The sequence below is a fragment of the Vicugna pacos genome, chromosome 21 (genome assembly GCF_048564905.1).
Source record: "Vicugna pacos chromosome 21, VicPac4, whole genome shotgun sequence".
In the NCBI taxonomy this organism is placed as follows: domain Eukaryota; kingdom Metazoa; phylum Chordata; class Mammalia; order Artiodactyla; family Camelidae; genus Vicugna; species Vicugna pacos.
This window is the reverse complement of record NC_133007.1, coordinates 31795248-31813566: the sequence shown is the minus strand read 5'-3', so window position 1 is coordinate 31813566 and position 18319 is coordinate 31795248. Positions and strand designations below refer to the sequence as shown.

Here is an 18319-nt window from a genome sequence, read left to right as displayed (position 1 = left end):
GTTGCCTACAACCTTGCTGTAATTACTGACTAATTCCAGAAGTTCTCCTGTTGGGTCTTTCAGATTTTCCACATAGATGATCATGTCGTTTGTGGACGGTTTTTATCTTTCTTCCCAGTACACGCACCTTTCATTTCATTTTCTTGTTGCGCTAGCGAGGACTGCAGTACAGAGTTGAACAGGAGTGGTGAGAGAGCATCCCTGCCTGGTGCCTGACGTTGGTGGGAGAGCTTTCGCTTTCTCATTAAGTGTGACTTCAGCTGTAGTTTTTTTGTAGATCTTTATCAAGTTGGAAAAGTCCCCCTTTATTCTGAGTTTATGGAGTTTTATCATGAATGGATTTTGGATTTTCATTTCTTGATAGGAGCGTGTGACGTGCCTTCTTTAGTCTGTCAGACGTGGTGGAGTACGTTGATTTGCAGCCAGCCTTGCACACCCGGGTTGAATCCCACGTGGTCAGGGTGTGTAACCTTTCTGTGCGCTTTTGGATTCAGTTCTCTAGTGCTCTGTTGAGGACTTTCGCATCTGTGTGCACGCGAGGTATTGGCGTACCGTTTCCTTGTGATCAAGCCTGTGTGGTGTTGGTGTTAGGGTGACGCTGCCTAGAAGGTGGAAGCCCTCCCTGGAGAGACGAGGCCGGTTTGGCGTGATTTCTTCCTTAAACGCTCAGTCGTTTTCCCAAGGAACCCGCCTGGGCCTCGTGCCTTCTGCCTTGGAAGGTTGTTCATTGTTGATTTAACTTCCTTAATGGCTGCGGGTCTGTTCAGATAGTGCACTTCTCGTGGAGGTTTTGGTGGGCTGTCTCTTCCAAGGAGGGCCACTGCATGCGGGCCAGCAGGCTTGTGGGCAGGGAGCTGCTCGAGTGTCCCTTCGTTTCCGCTTTAATTTCCGTGGGGTCTGTAGTGACACCCCCGTTTCATTTCTGGCAGTAGCACTTTGTGTCCTCTCTCCTTTTTCTTAGCTTGCCTAGAGGTTTGTTGGTTTTATTGGTCTTTTCAAAGAACCACCTTTTGGTTTTGCTGGTTTTCTCCGTTGGCTTCCCGTCTTTAATTTCGTTACTGTCTGCTCTCACTCGCGTGTCTTGTCTTCTGCTTCCTTTGGGTTTAATTTCCCCTTCTTTTTTTAGTTTCCTCAGGTGGAAACTTAGATGATTGCTTTTAGATTTTCTCTCTAATATGTGCGTCCAGTCCTATGAATGTCCTTTGAAGTACTGCTTTCCCTGCATCCCACAAATTTTGATAAGTTATGTTTTCATTTCCATCTGACTTAAAATATTTTAAAACTTCCCTTGATAGTTCATCTTTGACCCATGTGATATTTAGAAATGTGTTGTTTAATCTCTGCGTATTTGGGGATTTTCCAGTTCTTTCTCTGTTACTGATTTCTAGTGTAATTCTTCCATGGCCCAAGAGCAGACATTTTTCTGCTCTTTCCGAGCTGTTACAGGGTGTGGCGTGGCCCGGGCTGTGGCCTGTCCTGGCGACGGTCTCTGTGAACTTGAGGAGAGTGTGCGTCCGGCTGCTGTTGGGCAGGTGGTCTTAGGCGGCCCTTGCATCCAGCTGGCTGAGTCCAGCCGTGTCCTCGCTGAGTTCTGCCTGCCGGGTCTGTCCGTCTCTTTGAGAGGGGGGTGTTGAAGTCGATGATAGTGGATTCGTCTGGTTTTCCTTTCAGTTGTGCTAGTTTTTGCCGCATGTAGTTTGACACTGTTGTTAGGCGTGTACGTGTCTTAGAGAATTGACCCCTTTATCCTTTTGTAAGGCCCTTTTCCCCGGACAGCTTCCCTTGCTTTGAAGTCGTCTCTGTCCGAAATGAATGTAGCTACTCTGACTCTGCTTTGATCATTGTTAGCACGGTGTGTCTTTCTCCATCCACTTACTTTTATCCTCCATGTGTCTTTGTGTTTAAAGTGCATCATTTCCTGTAGGTAACACTTGGTTGGGTTTTGTGTTTCGATCCACTCTGACATTCTGTTTTAATTGGTGCGTTTGGACCCCTGACGTTCAGAGTGATCGTGACGTGGCTGGGTTAGCATCTGCCACACTTGTGACAGGTTTCCCTTTGTTGCCCTTGCTTTGTTCCTGTTTTCATCCTCCACTCCTTTTCTGCCTTTTGTGGTTTTAATTGAGCATTCTGTATGATTCCGTTTTCTCTCTTTTCTTAGCACGTCAATTATATTCCTTTTTCCCCTTTTTTGAGTGGTTGCCCTAGAGTTTACAGCACACATTTGCAACTAACCCAAGTTCACGCTCAGATGAGCCTGCACCACTTTGTCGGTGGTGTGAGGACCCTGTAGGAACCAGGTAACCCTGCCTTCCTCTTCCCAGCCCTGGTGTCATCACTGTCGTTTGTTTCACTTACACCAGCGCACACGTGCGTGCATGTGTACACATACACATATTCATGCACACGCAGGAGCATGCACTCGTATCCACGCACCGCACAAAAGCACACGTAATCAAATACGCTTGCTATTGCTGTTTTAAACCAAGTATTAACTGTTCAATCAATTAAAAAAAATGAAAGTTTCACCTTCACTTACTCCTCCTTGGATGCTCTTCCTTTCTTTGCGCAGGTCCAAGTTCCTGACCTCTCTTATTTTCCTGTTCTCCTGGGCTGTGGACTCTTTCTTTCTCCATCCCCGTCGGTGGGACAAGGTGGCTGGAGTTGGGTGTTTCTTTTCCTCCGGGTCATTCTGGCTCCGATGAGGGCAGCCCCCCCGAGGGCGGCCGTGCCAGGAGCCGCGTTCTGGTGCGCTTCACAGGGCCCCTTTCCCGGGTTTCCCTTTGATGTTCACCGTGGAGAGGGGTCCGGCTCCTGGAGGGGGCCCCCCCTGTGGTGGGGCCCTAGTGACAGAGCTCCTGGAGGTTCTCTCTCAGAGTTGCTTGTGCTGAGCCCCCAGCAGTGCCCCGTGTTCCCACCCAGGCCGGCTCCTGCCGCAGCTTCTGCGCATGCGTCTTGCCCGGGAGCACGACTGAGCCGCTGGCCCGTCTCCCTGCGTCCTCGCCTCTCTCACGGGTCGAGAAGAGTTGCTGACTTTCTAGTCACCTCGGCTTTTTACAGGCTGGAGAGTGGCGACCTCCAAGCTCTTTGTGTGCTGAGCCGGCATCCAGTCCTTTTTACTGGCTTCTCGTTCCGTATCTATCCTGCCGAGCTCTGATTGCATTCTGTGAGATGTGTGCCTTCTGGGGCACAGGTGGCTGAGTTTCTGCAGGTATGTGCACCTGTGGAGCCAGCCCCACTCGAGACAGAAGGTCCCCTCAGCCTGGACAGCCCCTCTGCCCCTCGGCAGGTGGTTCCCTCCTGATCTGTGGCCCAGGCACCTGCTGGCTCCAGGGGATAATTTTGCCTTTTTACGAACCTCACAAGTGGAATCATCCAGGTCGTGCCCTCCTGGCTCCCTGCTCCTCCTGCTCGTGCTGGCTGGCTTTGAGCCCGGCCACGGGGGGTGCCTCTGGAGGTGGTGCCTCTCCGTGGCTGCCAGGTGGTCCGTCCTGTGAACGGACCCCGTGTGTCCGTTCGCTGCTTGGAGCACTTGCAGGCGGCTTCTGGTTTTGGACAGTCGTGAATAAAGCTTCTCTGGATGTGGAGAGGTCTCTGTGTGCACTTGTGTTTTCTTTTCTCCTGAGTGAGTATCCAGCGTGATCGCTAGGCTGTGTGCCGTGTCTGGGGCTGGCCGGGCGACAGGTGAGCGCGCCCCAGTCACTGGGCCTCGCCGCCCTGGATGCCACGCTTTGTCCCAGGCTCCCGGGTGTCGGCAGATTCCTCATTGCGATTGGTTCACACTGCGGGCGCCCGGGGACGTTTGTGGTGTCTCTTGTGAACTTCCTGTTCACGTCGTTTCACTGTTTAGAATCGTTACTGTGTTGTTCGCCTTGCAGGTGAGGTGGGAATCTTTTACATAGTCGATGCAGGTCACTTGCAGATGTATGTTTGTTAATACTTCTCTCTGTCACCTGGCTTTTTATTCTTTAATGTCTGTTTTGAAGCTCTGAGGGTTTTTATTTTGATGGAGTCCAGTTTGTGATACTCTGTCTGTATCTACTCCACGGCCATGGAGATTTTCTCCTGTTTTTTCTAGAGTTTTTAGTGGTTAGTTGTACTCAGGGTGGTTGTGGTAGCTTGTGGTCGAATTTAATGGTCCTCAGTGAGTGCTTACAAAAACAAAATGGGTGTAAAAAGTGTTCTTTCTCTCTTTAAAAAAATTTTAGATCGCCAGGCGGTCCTTCAGGCAGGAGTGGACATCGAATGGTGGCCTGGAAGAGACAGTTAATCCTTTTTGGTGGCTTCCATGAGAGTACACGGTCAGTACCAACAGCAGGTGACCTTTGCTGGAGCAGGAAGGAGTGGGGTTCTTATGGGAACAACCATTCCAAATGCACATGGAAAATGCCACCACTCCCCTAAAACCATGTGAATCTAAACTTTAGTTAAAGTAGTAACTTAGTGTACATGGTAGGAAGCGTACCTTTAATTGAAATGAGGTTCATTTTCTCGTGTTGCTCTATTATAACAGAGATTACATCTACTACAATGACGTGTATGCCTTTAACCTGGACACTTTGACGTGGAGCAAGCTGTCCCCGTCCGGCGCCGGGCCCACTCCCCGCTCGGGCTGCCAGATGTCCGTCACTGCCCAGGGCAGCATCGTCGTCTACGGGGGCTACTCAAAGCAGGTGAGACATGGCGTGCGGGAGCGCAGAGGGACTGCTGTCTGTCTGCTGCCTTGAAAACTTCCCAGAAAGGCTGCATGTCAGTTTAATAGGAACAGCTTCTGTTGAGTGAGGGACAGAGGTGGTGCTGATCTGCAGCTCTGTGAACGGACTGAGGTTGTATGGCCACATTATGTTCTAACCCACGTGCCCCGAAACACAACGTGAAGGACAACCGAGGTGAGGAGGTGCCCATGCCCACCGCACCCTGCCCGGCAGTGCGCACACGGCCCTGCCGTGCAGCCTGTGCTCAGACTGTGTCTGGAAAGGAAAATCAATGTGTTTTCTGCAGTCAGGAGGGCCCTGTGAGCCAGGCTGCGGTGTCCGAGGCTGTGCCCAGTGCCCCCACCTGCTGCTTTATCACAGTAGGCGCTCCATCGTGAAGCAGACGATGAACAGCAAGATGCTGTGATGCTGGTGCCACTCCATTCAGAGCAGATCCTGGTCCCCAGTCGTTGTGGTTCTGTAGCCACTGGAGCAGCCAGGGGCGCAGGTCCCCTCAGTTCAGGGCCCCCTCACTGCAGGCCTTTGGCATTTGACACACAGGGAGAAGCTGGCGTGTTTGCATTCACAGGGGATTTACCAGAGTCTGTACAAGATGTGAGTGTGATGCTGTGGTCGTTTAAGGAGGCATGGCCTTCCCAGGAGCAGCGCATTGGCTCCTCCCGCGCATGTCGCCTCTCGGCCTGGGGCTGTTGGCCGAGCCATGCAGTGAGCAGATGAGACCCAGCACAGTGTCCAGTGGGGCAGCCTGTCCAAGCGGATCTTAGCTCATGAGGCTCGGCCTCTTGGTGGTTTCTTTGTTTCACAAACGGTCCACCTGGCTTTGAAAAATTACTGCCATTGTCAGTCCAGGGGACCAGCACAGAATCCTGATAGCTTTGTAAAACCAACCGCTTGTGGGCCAGGATGGTGAGGGTGGCTGTGAGCCAGTCGGTAACATCGGCAGGTCAGAGCAAGGGAGGCGGCGCATCTCCCCTGCTCTGGGCGCATGTGCGGGCCGAGGAGAGTTCCAGGCATGGGTTAGAGGAGCCCCTCCCTGCGTGCCCATAGGGTGTCTCCAGCGTGCATGCCAGCGTTGTCCATCCTCCCGCCCGCTGTGAAGCGGCGCAGTGCGCCCTCACCCACCACCTGCCAGCTTCTCCACGGGCGGCACAGCGGCAGGGCCTCTGCCTCCCTCAGCCCAGCCCTCCCACCGCCCCTGCCGTCCTCACCCAGCGCATTCTTGACGCCCGTGTGCCAGCGCTCTGCCCCCCGCCGGCGCCTGGTCCTGTGCGTTAGTGCCTGTGCAGCTGCCCCGGGAGAGCAGGTTCCTCAGAGCGGCTCCTCCCTCTGGGTCCTTCTCACCTCATCAGGATCCTGGCCAGGTTGGGCGGCTTCTCCCCACGCCCTGGGGCGAGACTGGCGGGCCCCAGAGAGGGTGAGTCGGGGCCTCCCGCAGCAGGGGCCGTGCCCACCAGAGCTGTCACCCCCACCTCCTCATCCTGGGACCTGACGGCACCGAAGCCGGGGGCCTGCTCTCCTGACCCTGGAAACGCTCTGTCTCCAAGTCTGAGGCCGAGGCAGTGGGAGCTGCGGATTCAGGCCACGCGTACAGAGCCCCCGCTGGGCCGCGAGGCGGCAGCAGGAGGGCGCATGCTGGGCGCCGGGGTCCCACACACCCTCGGTGGTGTTGCGGACAGTTGCGCTGTGGTAGCGCTCGGTGCACGTCTCTCAGATGCCTTTGGAGCCCGTCAGCTGTCCAGGAAGGAAGTGTGCGTGTGGGGGGAGGAGCTCTTCTCTGCAAGACGCATCCTGACTCACTGCCCTGCGGCGCCGTCCACTCCTGGAGCTGCCTGAAGGAGGGCCCGTCCCTAGTGAAGGGCCCACACCCTCTCCAGAGCTCCAGCTGGCATGCCCTCGGTGGGAGCGCGACACCTCCAGACGTCCACGCAGATTCTGTTTCTTCTAGTGCGGTTGAGCCCAGTGAAAAGGCTGAGCAGAAAGCCAGTGTGATGTGCGTTAACGGAAAGGGTTTGGGCCGCAGGTTGTCCTGAAAACAAGAACCGGACACGGCAGCCTGGCGGCCTTCGCGCTGAGGACAGGGAGGTTGGACCGGGGCGGGTCGCACACTTCAGGAGGGATGTCGTGCTGTCACGGGAGGAGCTCGGCAGCTTGGGGGCATCTTCGCTGCCCCAGCCAGCGGGCTCTTCCCGCCGCAGCCCTGCGGGGAAGCTGCAGACGCAGCCTTAGGAAGGGTTCTGGCTCACAGGTCTCGGAGGGACATGTTTAAATGTCAGGGCATGAAAGGACCCCCTTAGCTTGTTGGATTGGAGGAGAATCACGCTGTCGGCGGATCCGCACCGTGGGTGCTGTGAAGCCAAGGAGGCTGAGTGGTGGGCTGGGCTCAGCTGTGATTTGAGTTTCTGACAATAGACAGACGGACGGCGCTGGAGTCCTTCAGTGTCCTACCAGCGGGCGAGGCCTCTGGGTGTGAATTTAGTTCCTGAGGGGAGGGTGGGCCTGGGAGTGGCCACTACTTCCTCTGCTGGCCTGCTGGGGAAGGGAGGCCTGTCCAGACTCCATGCCGGCCTCTGGGTGCAGGGCCCCGGGAGTGCCTGTAGGAAACCTGCACCAGTGGGGCATCAGAGGGCCGCTGGTGCTGACTGGAAGGTTCCCAGCAGCCCGAGCGGGCCGCAGCGAGCAGCAGAGTAAGTCAGGTGGCGAAGACTCTAGTCCACGGGATAAGCCAAGTGTCCATGAGTCGTGTGGTCGTCAGCAAGGGACTGAATGAGTCAGATACACTGGGGAGAAGACGGAGCTCTGCAGGGTCCCACGTAGACGTGGGCGCTCGTCCTGCAGGAGGTGCTGTGACCTCCAGAGGGGGAGCTGTGCAGACTGACGTTCCTCCAGTGAGGATGGGGCGAAGGTGGGGGTGAGGGGGCAGCGACTTGAATGTGGAGAAACCTGGTGACGCCTCAGCCAGGTGATGCAGGGGAGCCTCCGCAGTGCCGGGTCATGGGGACCATGCCCACCCTGTGGGTGCCGTGGAGGGGTGCTTCCTCTGGGACCCACTGCCCGGTCCAGGCATGAGAGAGACCTCGGCCCGGGCCCAGGAGAGGGCTTCGACAGAGTGCCTGCCCAGCGCGTCCCAACGCCCAGGCCGTCAGAACAAGGCCAGTCTGAGCCACCAGCACAGCCCGGGGAGCCCGGGGGTCTGTGCCAACCCACTGCGGCGCGGGTCCTGGGAGAGTGGAGGGCTGCAGAGGCGGGGTTTTGCTGCTGACCGTGACAGCCATGCCACGTTAGCGAGAGGTGTCAGCGGTGAGGGGAAGCCGGGGCAGGGTGCGTGGCACCGTCTTCTCAGTTTTTTGTGAATGTGAAATGGATCTGAAATTAAAAGCAATGGGGCCCACGAAGGCTGAGGACACAGGAATGGAAGTTGCTGAGATGGGCTACCCAGGCCGGCCGCGTGCTGCGTCGCTGTCTGGACACTTCTCACGTGGGGGTGGGTGCAGCGTAGGACTCGGGGTGCTGCTCGAGAGCACAGTGTCTGGGCCTCCAGGCATCATGAAGCTCATTTGCAGCTGGAGAGCCGAGTTCAAGCAGACTGTGTTCTCAGAGCTCGGGAAGGCTTTTCAGTGGTGGTGCTGGCTCTGGCGCAGGGTGTCTGGGTGACCCTTGCACAGAAGCTGGGAGCCCACTCTTCAGAAGGTGGTGGGGGTTTGAGAGCGCACGGGCACAGGAGGTGGAGGGTGGCCGTGTGGTGATGATGTGGGAGGTCCCTGTGGGGGTCACACAGGAGCCACGGGAAGCTCTGAGAGACCCTGCAGTATTCCTATTCCGTGGTCTATAGGATCTTGGGGTTCAAAATGTGAACTTGACCCTTTCTTCTTAAGTCACAGCAAGATCTGTTACAGCTGTTCACGACCTGTCGTCTTCCAGCTTTTCTTCAAGGTTGAGTCGCCTCCACGGGAAACAAGACCACAGGCTTGTGGGCCTGTGCATGGCATGGCGCGGTGGTTCTCACGGCCCCCTTTTCCTTCTGCAGAGAGTCAGGAAAGACGTGGACAGAGGCATCCAGCACTCCGACATGTTCCTGCTGAAGTCTGAGGAAGGAAGAGAAGGTACTTGGCCGCCCAGAGGACGGGCCGCACAGGTGGTGTGCAGGTGCCCACGGAAGGTGGTGGAGGAGGGACATGGGGCTGAGGGAGCCCCCGCATGCTGCCCCCTCGCCCTTGGGCAAGCCAGGCGGATGCTCCACACGTAGCCCCCTGTGTCCACCTGTGCGCACAGCAGGTGTGCTGAGGGGTGTCCCCTCTGGGGTGCTGGGGACACGCTGAGCTGAAACCAGGAGTGGTGTCAGTCCATACACCACTCCTTCCGCAGGGGCGGTAGCTGCTGCGTCTCTGTCATCCCCTGTTCGGTCTTGCTCCAGAGGACGTGTCCCACGTGAGGACGTAGACTCTCGGGATGCTTGTGACGGGACTGAAATGCCCAGTGTCCTCTTTTAAATTTTTTTATTTTTATTATTATTATTACTACTGTTTTTGGTGGGGGAGGGAGGTAATTGGGTTTATTTACTTCTTTATTTTTAGAGGAGGCACTGGGGATTGAACCCAGGACCCCGTGCGTGCTGAGCATGCGCTCTGCCACTTGAGCTATACCCTCCCCCAACCGTCCTCTTTTTAAAGCTCAAGTAGCAGGGCGGTGATGCACATGGCAGGACGAGAGGCCTGGACGGTGGGGCTCGGCGCTGCCCCAAGGCCCCCGTGAGGCCTGTCTCCATAAAGTGGGAGGAGCCTGTCCTCGTCCCTGGACGAGGTGCTTCTCAGCCCCAGCCACTGCGTTGAGGTGACTGATGAGGACAAGGGAGCCAAGGTTTGGAGCCCCGTTTACGCCTCAGCAGACTTGAACTTGAAAACGACTGTGTCCTAGGCAGTGGGACCCCAGCCCTTGTGCTCAGCCCTGGGTCAGGCCCTTGGCCCCCAAGGAGGAAGGAGAACGCGGTGCGTCTTGACCGCACCCGGCCTGGTGGGGCAGGCGAGCCCGCCCTGACCACACACATGGCACCTGACCTTTATTATTTTATTCTTTTTCCTTCTTTAAACGTGAAAATGCTGGTTGTCACAAGTGATCTTGTGGCCTGTGAATGTGTGCACCTGAGGTCATGCCGCACGGTCTGCACGGTCCTTGGTTGGTGGTGAGGGGGGTGTGGGCATGGTGGGTGCTGAGCTGTGGAGCAGCAAACGCGGGTGCAGCATCCAGGGGTTCCCCATGTCCTCACTCCTCTCCTCCGACAGGCAGGTGGGCGTGGACTCGGATTAACCCTTCTGGAGCCAAGCCCACCCCAAGGTCTGGCTTTTCTGTGGCGGTGGCCCCGAACCACCAGACGCTACTCTTCGGAGGGGTGTGTGACAAGGAGGAGGAGGAGAGCCTGGAGGGCGACTTCCTCAATGACCTGCACTTCTACGACCCTGCCAGGAACCGCTGGTTTGCAGGGCAGCTGAAGGTGGGGTGTGGGCCAGTCCCATGTCACCTCTGTCAGTGGCGCCCAGGATCTCCCTGGTCCCTCTGGGCAGCTCTGAGGAGCTGTCACCATAAGCGAGGACAGGGACACCTCTGCGTCTGCTGCAAGCACTAGCCTGAGAGACGTAGCACAGTGTCTGCTGTCCTGGGTCCCAGGGGCTTCAGGCCTTGAAGGGTGCGTTGGATCAGAGGCCTCAGGAGCAGGGCCCCACGGCCAGAGGAGGACGTCCACGTGTCGTGGTGATGCTGTGCCTCGGCACCTGCATGGGGAGTCAGGCAGGCTGAGGGCTTGTGTCTGCTGCTCGTTCCTCTGAGAGTCACAGCATGCAGGGGCGGCGTCGTCCCTAGGGTTAGTCCTAGCTGGTGGACTGGGGGTCCTCTGACTGTTGGGTCCAGGATCACAGCACGTGGGGGCAGCGTCGTTCCTGGGGAGTCCCAGCAGGTAGACCGGGGGTCCTCTGACTGTTGGGCCACAGTCATAGCAGGTGGGTGCAGTGTAGTCCCTGATGTGAGTCCCAGCAGGTGGACCGGGGGTCCCTTACTATGGGATCTGGGTCATTGTAGTCAGGGGCAGTGTGGTTCTATGGGTGAGTTCCAGTAGGTAGACGTGGGTCCTCTGGCTGTTGGGCCAGGGTCACAGCAGGTGGAGGCAACATGGTCCCCAGGGTGAATCCCAGCAGGTGACCTGGGGTCCTCTGACCGTTGCCCCAGCAGCCTTGGTGGTTCGTGCCGACCCTGCTCCTAGTTCACATGCTGGCGTCCGAGAGCACTGAGGACATGGGTGCTCACCACTGTGCCCCTGAAAGTGGCTGCCTTGCTGTTTATCAACAGGGACCCAGGTCGGAGAAGCGAAGGCGCAGGCGGGGCAAAAAAGCAGAGCCCGGAGGTGCTGACAAGCAGGAAGTGGAGCACACCAGCACCCAGGAGCCCCTGGAGGTGATCCGAGAGGTGGTCGCAGAGGACGGGACCGTGGTCACCATTAAACAGGTGCTAGCTGCCCCGGGCATGGCAGGACGGCCAGAGTCGGACGTCGAGGACAGCCCCGAGGAAGCCGTTGTCCCGCCAGTGGAGCCCAGCCCCCGCTCCAACGCCATGCTGGCCGTGAAGCATGGGCGGCTCTACCTCTACGGGGGCATGTTTGAGGCCGGCGACCGCCAGGTCACCCTCAGTGACTTGTACTGCCTGGACCTCCACAAGATGGAGGAGTGGACAGTCTTGGTGGAGATGGATCCAGGTGAGAGGGCAGGCACCGCGGGTTGCCGTGGGAGCCCCGACTTGTCCGCCCAGCGCCCTGAGCCTCTGTGGGCGCTGTGGCTCCCGCCCCTGTGCCCTCAGTAAGGGCAGGCCCTGTTGCCGGCCACGTTGGTGCAAAGCAGACAGATGTGTGCGTTCCTCCCGAGGTGCGCCTGGGGCCAGACCAGGTGGCCGACCCTTGGCCCCTCGGCCCCACTGCACAGCTGTGCTGCTCAGCTCTGAGGTCTGAGACAATTCGGGGTGTGGCTCTAGGTGGCTGTCTTGTAGCACAGCTCCTCAGCCTCCCAGCTCCGCCGGGAGACGCAGGGAAGGCACGTTTTCCTCGTGCTCCAGATGCGCACATCTGGTGTTTAGGCAGAAGGTGGCGCCCTCGGGCGGCTGCCGCCCCTCTGTAGTACCCCCGGCACCAGCTGTGTGGACTCTCTGGTTTTCACTTTTGCTTTAAAGAAACCCAGGAGTGGCTGGAGGAGACGGACTCAGAGGAGGACAGCGATGAGGCCGAGGGTGCCGAGGGCGGCAGGGAGGACGAGGAGGACGAGGACGAGGACAGCAGCGACGAGGGCGGGGGTGAGTGTGCTGCCCCGGGCGTCTCCATCCACTGTGGTCGGGGGCTGGGGCCCAGTCTCCCCAGAGCTTACAGCCCAGGTCACTTCTCTGCCATTAAGTGCTCATTTTTATGGATAATGAGAGATTTTAAAGTTTTACTAAGGTTTTGTTAAAATTTGACTTTGCTTTGTAGATGTGCTCTTGAGGCAAGCTAAAGTTTTTGGGTTTTAGCCGTTTCTGGAGTGCGTCTGAGCGGCTTGCTGATCCAGCAGGCTGTGGTTTCCTTGTGAAGTGGGCCACGGCCTGGGATGCCCTGTGTGTAAGTCCGCGTGCTCACTGCCTGCTCCCTCCTCGGCTGAACGTGTGTTTCTCATTCCTTCCTTCCCCGCAAAAGAGCTGCACCCCTCTGCGAGGCCTGGTGAGCCGTTCGCAGACTGCCTGCCTGCCCGGGACCGAGCGGCACTGGCTGAAGCCGGCCCAGGACGGCGCAGGGCTCAGCGCCCAGGAGAGGAGAATGCTGAGAGCCGCCCAGGCCACGGCCAAGGCTTTCTTTGATGACTCGGCGTGAGCGGCACACTGGCCGGAAGCTCGACTGAGGGCGGTGTGGTTTCTTGCCCGCGGCTTGCCGGGTGTGGACTGGGCACGAGGCGGCTGCTGCGAAGGCGGTCTTCACAGTCTCCGGGCACCGGTGCTTCTGGCAGGGAGGCCCGGGGCACGGCCGAGCTGAGGGTGAGGCCACCCCTACGACAGGCAACACCTTGACCGTGACGTGGAATGTTGAGCTTGGTGGGGGGGCTGTCCTCTGCCAGGCTGGGAGATGAAGTTTCTCCTTGGCCAACCCAGAGGTCCTCTCTTTGGTTTTCAAAATTTATCAGTAGCTGCCCATCAAGTCCTGTCCGCGTTCTGCTGGTTGTCTATAAAATAAAGCACTTGTTGGAGGGCCGGGCTGCTTGCTCTGGCCCGCGGCTGTGCCTGGGGTCTCTCGGTGTCTCGTGGGACTGCTCCTTGCCTCCTAGGGAGGAGGTGGTGGAGCCACGCTCTGCTCCTTTCCCCTCGGGCTCCAGGTTGTCATTGCCAAGTGACAGCAGAGGACGGAGCTGGATCCCCCGGGGCGTCACCGTCCAGCTCATGCTCGAGGGAGGGGGCCCAGCACAGGGGAGTCTGGGTCTGCGGTGTGTCAGCGTGCTGACCGGTGCTGCCCCGGGGCTCAGGGCAGGAGACTGGGTTCTTTTGTGGAATTGGGTCATACGTTGGACTTGGAATTTGCACTGGGTGCTCCCTGTGTTGGTGGAGCCGGAACAGCAGGGCAACGGCTGGTTCAGGGTCAGCAAGGGTAAGCCCCCCGCCACACCGCTCCTCTCACTGGCCCGCCACCCGGCCCCGCCACCCCTGCGGACAGCACACAGGAGCTCCGTGGGGCTCTGCGGGGGATCAGTGGGTAGTCCTGCGCTCTCCCCGCTTGGCAGGAGCAGCTGAACCGGCTGTCTGGGTCAGGCTGTCAGGTCACCCGCAGGGCTGGCGTGAGGAAGTGGGTTTCTGGGGCTGGACTGAAGTGAGCAGAAGTCCCGGGAGCCTCGTTGTTTGTGGAGCTGTCTCTGCACGTTTTCAGCAGGTGACGGTGGTGCTTACTGCACGTGACATCTGGCTTTTGTACCAAGTTGGTACAGGCAGGAAGTCAGTGCTTGGTGACAACAGAAACGCACTAAGGGACCAGACGCTGGCGGGGCTGCTTCGGTGTCGTCCACTCCTGGCAGAGGTCACCCTCCAGAGGTGTCGCTCGGGGCCTGCAGGTGACGTGGGTGAGACGCACCTTAGTTGGGATGAGCGTGTGATAGCGTTGGACGGAGGCTCTGATCTGAGGAGTGTGGCCGGGGTGGGGGCAGCAGCTCCCTCCCTGGAGGGAAAGCCATCCCTCCGCCGTCTGCCGCTTAGCTCTATGGGCACCAGAGGAGTCCTGCTAACTGCTGCTTTCCCGGGTGCCTCCGGCCAGAAGGCGTGGCTGTGTGGGGGTGTTGGGCCAGAGCGCCCCCAGTGCAGGTCACAGTCACCTCCATTTCTGTGGCAAGTTTCATTTGAGGCCGGGCCAGTTCGCCCGCAGGGGTGGCGGGGCCGGGTGGCGGGCCAGTGAGAGGAGCGGTGTGGCGGGGGGCTTACCCCGCCGGGCCGTTGTGACCACGGGGTCCAGTAGGAAGCTCAGGCACTGACAGTGTGGCCGGGATCGAGGCAGCCTGGACTCTGGCTGGCCAGGCCATTCTCCTCATCTGAGAGTCCCCGCCCCCGCCCCCAGTCTGAGCCACCGTGGGGCTGAGGAGCTGTGTGGACGGCTGCCAGGCCCAGCCGCCAGTGCCGTGCAGGAGCAGAGCTGGGGCTGCTGCTGTTCTCGAACCAGGCCCTGGGCGGCGGTGCAGCCCAGGACTCGGGGGCTGGTGAGGTGGGCTCCTCCCAGCTTTCGCTGGGTGCGAGCTGGGGAGTCCTCGTCTGTGGAGCTGGGTCTGGTAACACCATAGCATGTCAGGGGTGGGGGATTTTGACGTCGGAGAAGCTCCAGTAGGAAAGGGAATAACCACCTGTGGGAAACAACAGGTGAAGTTTAAGGAAATCGAAACAGGTTTGAAACCACGATGCTACGAGGGTCCGCGGGCAGAGCCTGTCTTTGAGAGTCATCTCTGTGTCCTCCATTCGTGGGCAAAGGGGGACAAGCGCCAGGCGGGCCCCGAGACGATGGCCTGTCTGTTCACACAGGAGGTCTGGCGCGGGGAGCGGGGCACATCGTGGGTTCGTGCTCCTGGAGCCTTCCTGCTCAGGAGGCCCTCTAAATAGGACAGAGGGACACACTGTCAGATAACTTGGTTCCATAAGAAGGAATTTACACGTGTTCATCTCAAAGTTTGGCAGTAGGAGGAGTTTGCAGCAAAGACACTGATTTATAAGGAGGTGACGCAGGTTACAAGTGATGATGTTTATTATTAAAAGGAGCAAGGTTTTTTTTCAGTCTTAACAGCCTGCCTCCCTTGCTTTCAGGTAGTGAAATATATAGTAATGGTGTGATTTGAACAGTTACATTCCTCAGAGAAAACTTTTATATTCCGAGCTGTTTTTCCAGCTAAAAGAAAAGCAAAAAAGGCCATTTCAGCTGCTTCATCATAGGAAAAAACCAGACATAGCTGCGTTGCCTTTTGTTGTTGCACAAGACGATCGGCTGTGGCAACAGACGGTTTGCATGCACCAGGACGAGGATGCAGAAGAGGACATGCAGGTTGAGAGCGACGTGTCAGAGTCCACAGGAGGCCCCGACATCCAGGCTGAGGGCTCCCCCAATGGTAAGGGCCGTGTTGGTTTTACTTCAGCCCAGCTTCGTCAGGTGGCGTCTCTTTGGAGGTGATGGGTGGGGCCCATGAGCAGGCGCCGGCTGGAGGGTGTGGTCGGGTTCGCTCAGTGTGCAGGAGGCTCGAGATGCGCGGTCGGGCACATCGGCTCACATGGAAGCCTCATGTGATACCACCACCATGCAGCCGGCCACGCTGCTCTCAATAGGGTGGGGCTCACCCGGGACCCGAGGGATGGCACTGCCGCTGGTTCAGGGTACTTGTGCGTCTTTACAGAATGATCAAAACCCAAACTGAAAAGCACCAAACAAATGCTTTATTTCATTCACTCTCCCGAATACTCACCTGCTTCGAGTCCATGGCATCTTGGCCTTGGTATCTGACCGTCTCCACTGGACTCTTGGTGATGTCCTTCATGTTGTGCGTGGGGTGGCTGTGCAGTGGGACCCTTGAGGGTGAAAGGCTGGCCGTCAGGCGCTGGCCGGGACGAGGGGTGGCCCTGCTGTGTGCCTGCACCCTACGCGCCGCACCTGGGCCCCGGGGCCCCTGTGCCACTGGGACCAACCTGTGCTCCTCCTGCCTCCCCGGGGGACCTCGGGGTCGTGCACGCAGGGAAACTCACTGTCCCGCAGTGTCGTTAGTCACGCCCCGTGCCTCGGACTTGCAGCAGAGAGGAGCCGTGGTTGTGGGAGGCGAGTCAGAAGGCCTGTGTCTCCCCCCCACCCTCCGGGTGCTCTCAGCCTTGGGCTTCGCGTGGCTGTGGCTGTGGCTGCACCAGACTCTCCCCATGGACAGCGCCGGGTCTGTTTGGTTTATGTGCTGCATACGTTGTGCAGTTCCTCTCCAGCTCTTTCCTGGTACAGCTGGGGGTGCAGCCTCCCAGCCGGGGAGGGAGCAGTGGGCAATGGCCGCTCCCCCCCCATAGCTCAGGTAGCTTAGTGTCTCCGCTTCCAGTTTCACATCTAGAGCCTGGAAGCAGCTGTCAGGAGAGAATGACTCTCACGAGGTTGCTCTGGGATTAATTAAAACTTGGCAGCCCTCAGCACCACTGGGGCCGCCTGACGACACCTGCCCCTCCCGACAGCCCCGGGTGTCCTTGTCTAGCTCAGCACACGTGTGTCCACCAGGAACTTGCGTGGCGGAAGCGGGTCAGCCGACCTGGCCCCCGAGGGAGCTCGTGGCACCCCTGTCCGGGAAACCCAGGGCTCTGGGTGGGTGGGGCAGGCGGGCCGGGCGGAGCAGAAGCCTCCGGCAGTCCTGCAGGACAGCCTAGTCTTTAATCAGAGTCTGGAAACCAATTGAAAACGAGCTTCTGGAGCCCCAGCCCCAGCACGGGCAGTCACGGTGGAGCCCACTCGATTTACCGGGCGCAGGGACGCTGCAGAGGGCGGGCATCGATTTGGTTTGCAGTTTTTATGGGCAGTCTGACAAGTGAGGGGACACTGGCCAGCCCTGAAGCTGCTGCTCTTGTCAGGGATACGGTCACACACCTCCTGGTGTGACCTGCGTGTGTCGTGCAGCTACTGGGAGGTACAGCGCGTCTCTAACGCTTACAGAGCTGCAGCCAGAATTACAAGACACACCCCAGCACGGACGGACGGACGGACGACTCAGAGCTGCGAGGAGCAGGCAGGTTTATTTGGTTCACTCCAGGGCTGGCAACCACGCAGTAGTAAAAAAGAGGAACGCAAAGTAAGATGTACAAAAAGATGTCGTGCCCCTTTAGAAAGTAACATAGTCAGAAGTGCACTTCCTGCGGATCCTCCCTCCCTCTCCTGTGTCCCCACTCCCCCAAAAAAGACCCCCACACGAAACCAAACTGTGAAAAGGAACCGGGGTGGTGGTGGTGGTGTGTGAATGTGTAACACAAAAAAAACGGGATTTAACTGGAACATGCTCTAATCTTTAGTTTATTTCTGGTTAAAAATATAGCAATCCAGTGCAGTGTAGTAAAGAAATCTGCTTGAAAGGTAGCAGAGAAACAGCTGAACATAAGCAAAGCAAGGCAGAGTCCACGGACGGCCGTGCCCAGGACGGTGTGGGGCTCACGTTCAAGACCTTCCCAGGCGTGAGTGCATGGGGCCTCGTGTGGGTGGGACGAGGGTGCTGGTAAAGAGGGCAAAGACCGGGAACCTGGGTCTGTTGGATTGAAATGTTACGTCGCATATTTTGGAGGAGACGGATATGTAATGATTTTTCAGGAATTTTTAAGCCCCTGGGTTTCAACCACACTCTTGTCCTGGGACCAGACTGGCTCCAGGGTGTGAATGAGGCATCTGTCGGGAAGTGAGGGCAGGCCCTGGACAGAAATGGGAAAACCCGTGGGCTAGTGACAGTGGAAGCCGTCACACCTGCTGGCGTGACAGGGACACGGGAGCCTGCGCACGCATCCTAAGTGCAGAGGTGCCCCGTGCGCGGAGCCCCCCCGGTGGCAGCCCGTTGCCCACAGCGCAGCTGCCCCCAGGGTGGGAGGGCGGGGGGGGGACAGCGGGAAGAGTCAGGCCTTGGCTTTAAGACCCGCGTGGGGAGCCGGCCTCACGAGGAGGGCTGTGGGGCGGTGCGGGGAGAGGGCAGGGTTGGGATCCGTTTCCTGGGGCCAAGGGAAAGCAGGTCTCTGCTTCCCTTAGCGTGCAGCACAGATTGGAGAGAGAAGGCCCCGGCTCTGCCCTCCCCGCCCTCACACCCGCCCCTGTCACCTGCTCCTCCAGAGCTGAGGACAAGCAGAGTTTCCGACCCCCCGCCCGCTGCCCGCGCCTGGCCCAGCCAGACCCCGAGGGTCTGCCTACGGCTCCCCATCCCAGAGGGGAGTGTGATGACGGGGAAGGCCATTATGTGTTTTTGCCGACGGTTTGCCAGGACCCCTTTTCCTTCCACGTCAAGCTGGAGGGTCGGCGTGCGGGCCTCTTTGCCACGCCACACAGCATAGTGTTATACAAGCAGAGTTTTGGCTAAAATCCAAAAAACATTACCCAGAAA

General features: G+C 58.3%; 1 protein-coding gene across 1 annotated transcript in view; it reads left to right on the top strand.

Annotated features, from left to right (window-relative positions):
- KLHDC4 (kelch domain containing 4) overlaps positions 1–12976 on the top strand; it is a 35127-nt gene extending 22151 nt beyond the window's left edge. Inside the window, exons 6-12 of the mRNA XM_006212412.4 lie at positions 4209–4301; positions 4514–4673; positions 8740–8815; positions 9992–10200; positions 11049–11451; positions 11919–12038; positions 12412–12976. Of these exons, the coding sequence (XP_006212474.2) occupies positions 4209–4301; positions 4514–4673; positions 8740–8815; positions 9992–10200; positions 11049–11451; positions 11919–12038; positions 12412–12572 (1222 nt within the window). The 3' untranslated portion in view covers positions 12573–12976. The remainder of the gene's footprint in view (positions 1–4208; positions 4302–4513; positions 4674–8739; positions 8816–9991; positions 10201–11048; positions 11452–11918; positions 12039–12411) is intronic.
- The last annotated feature ends 5343 nt before the right edge of the window (positions 12977–18319 follow it).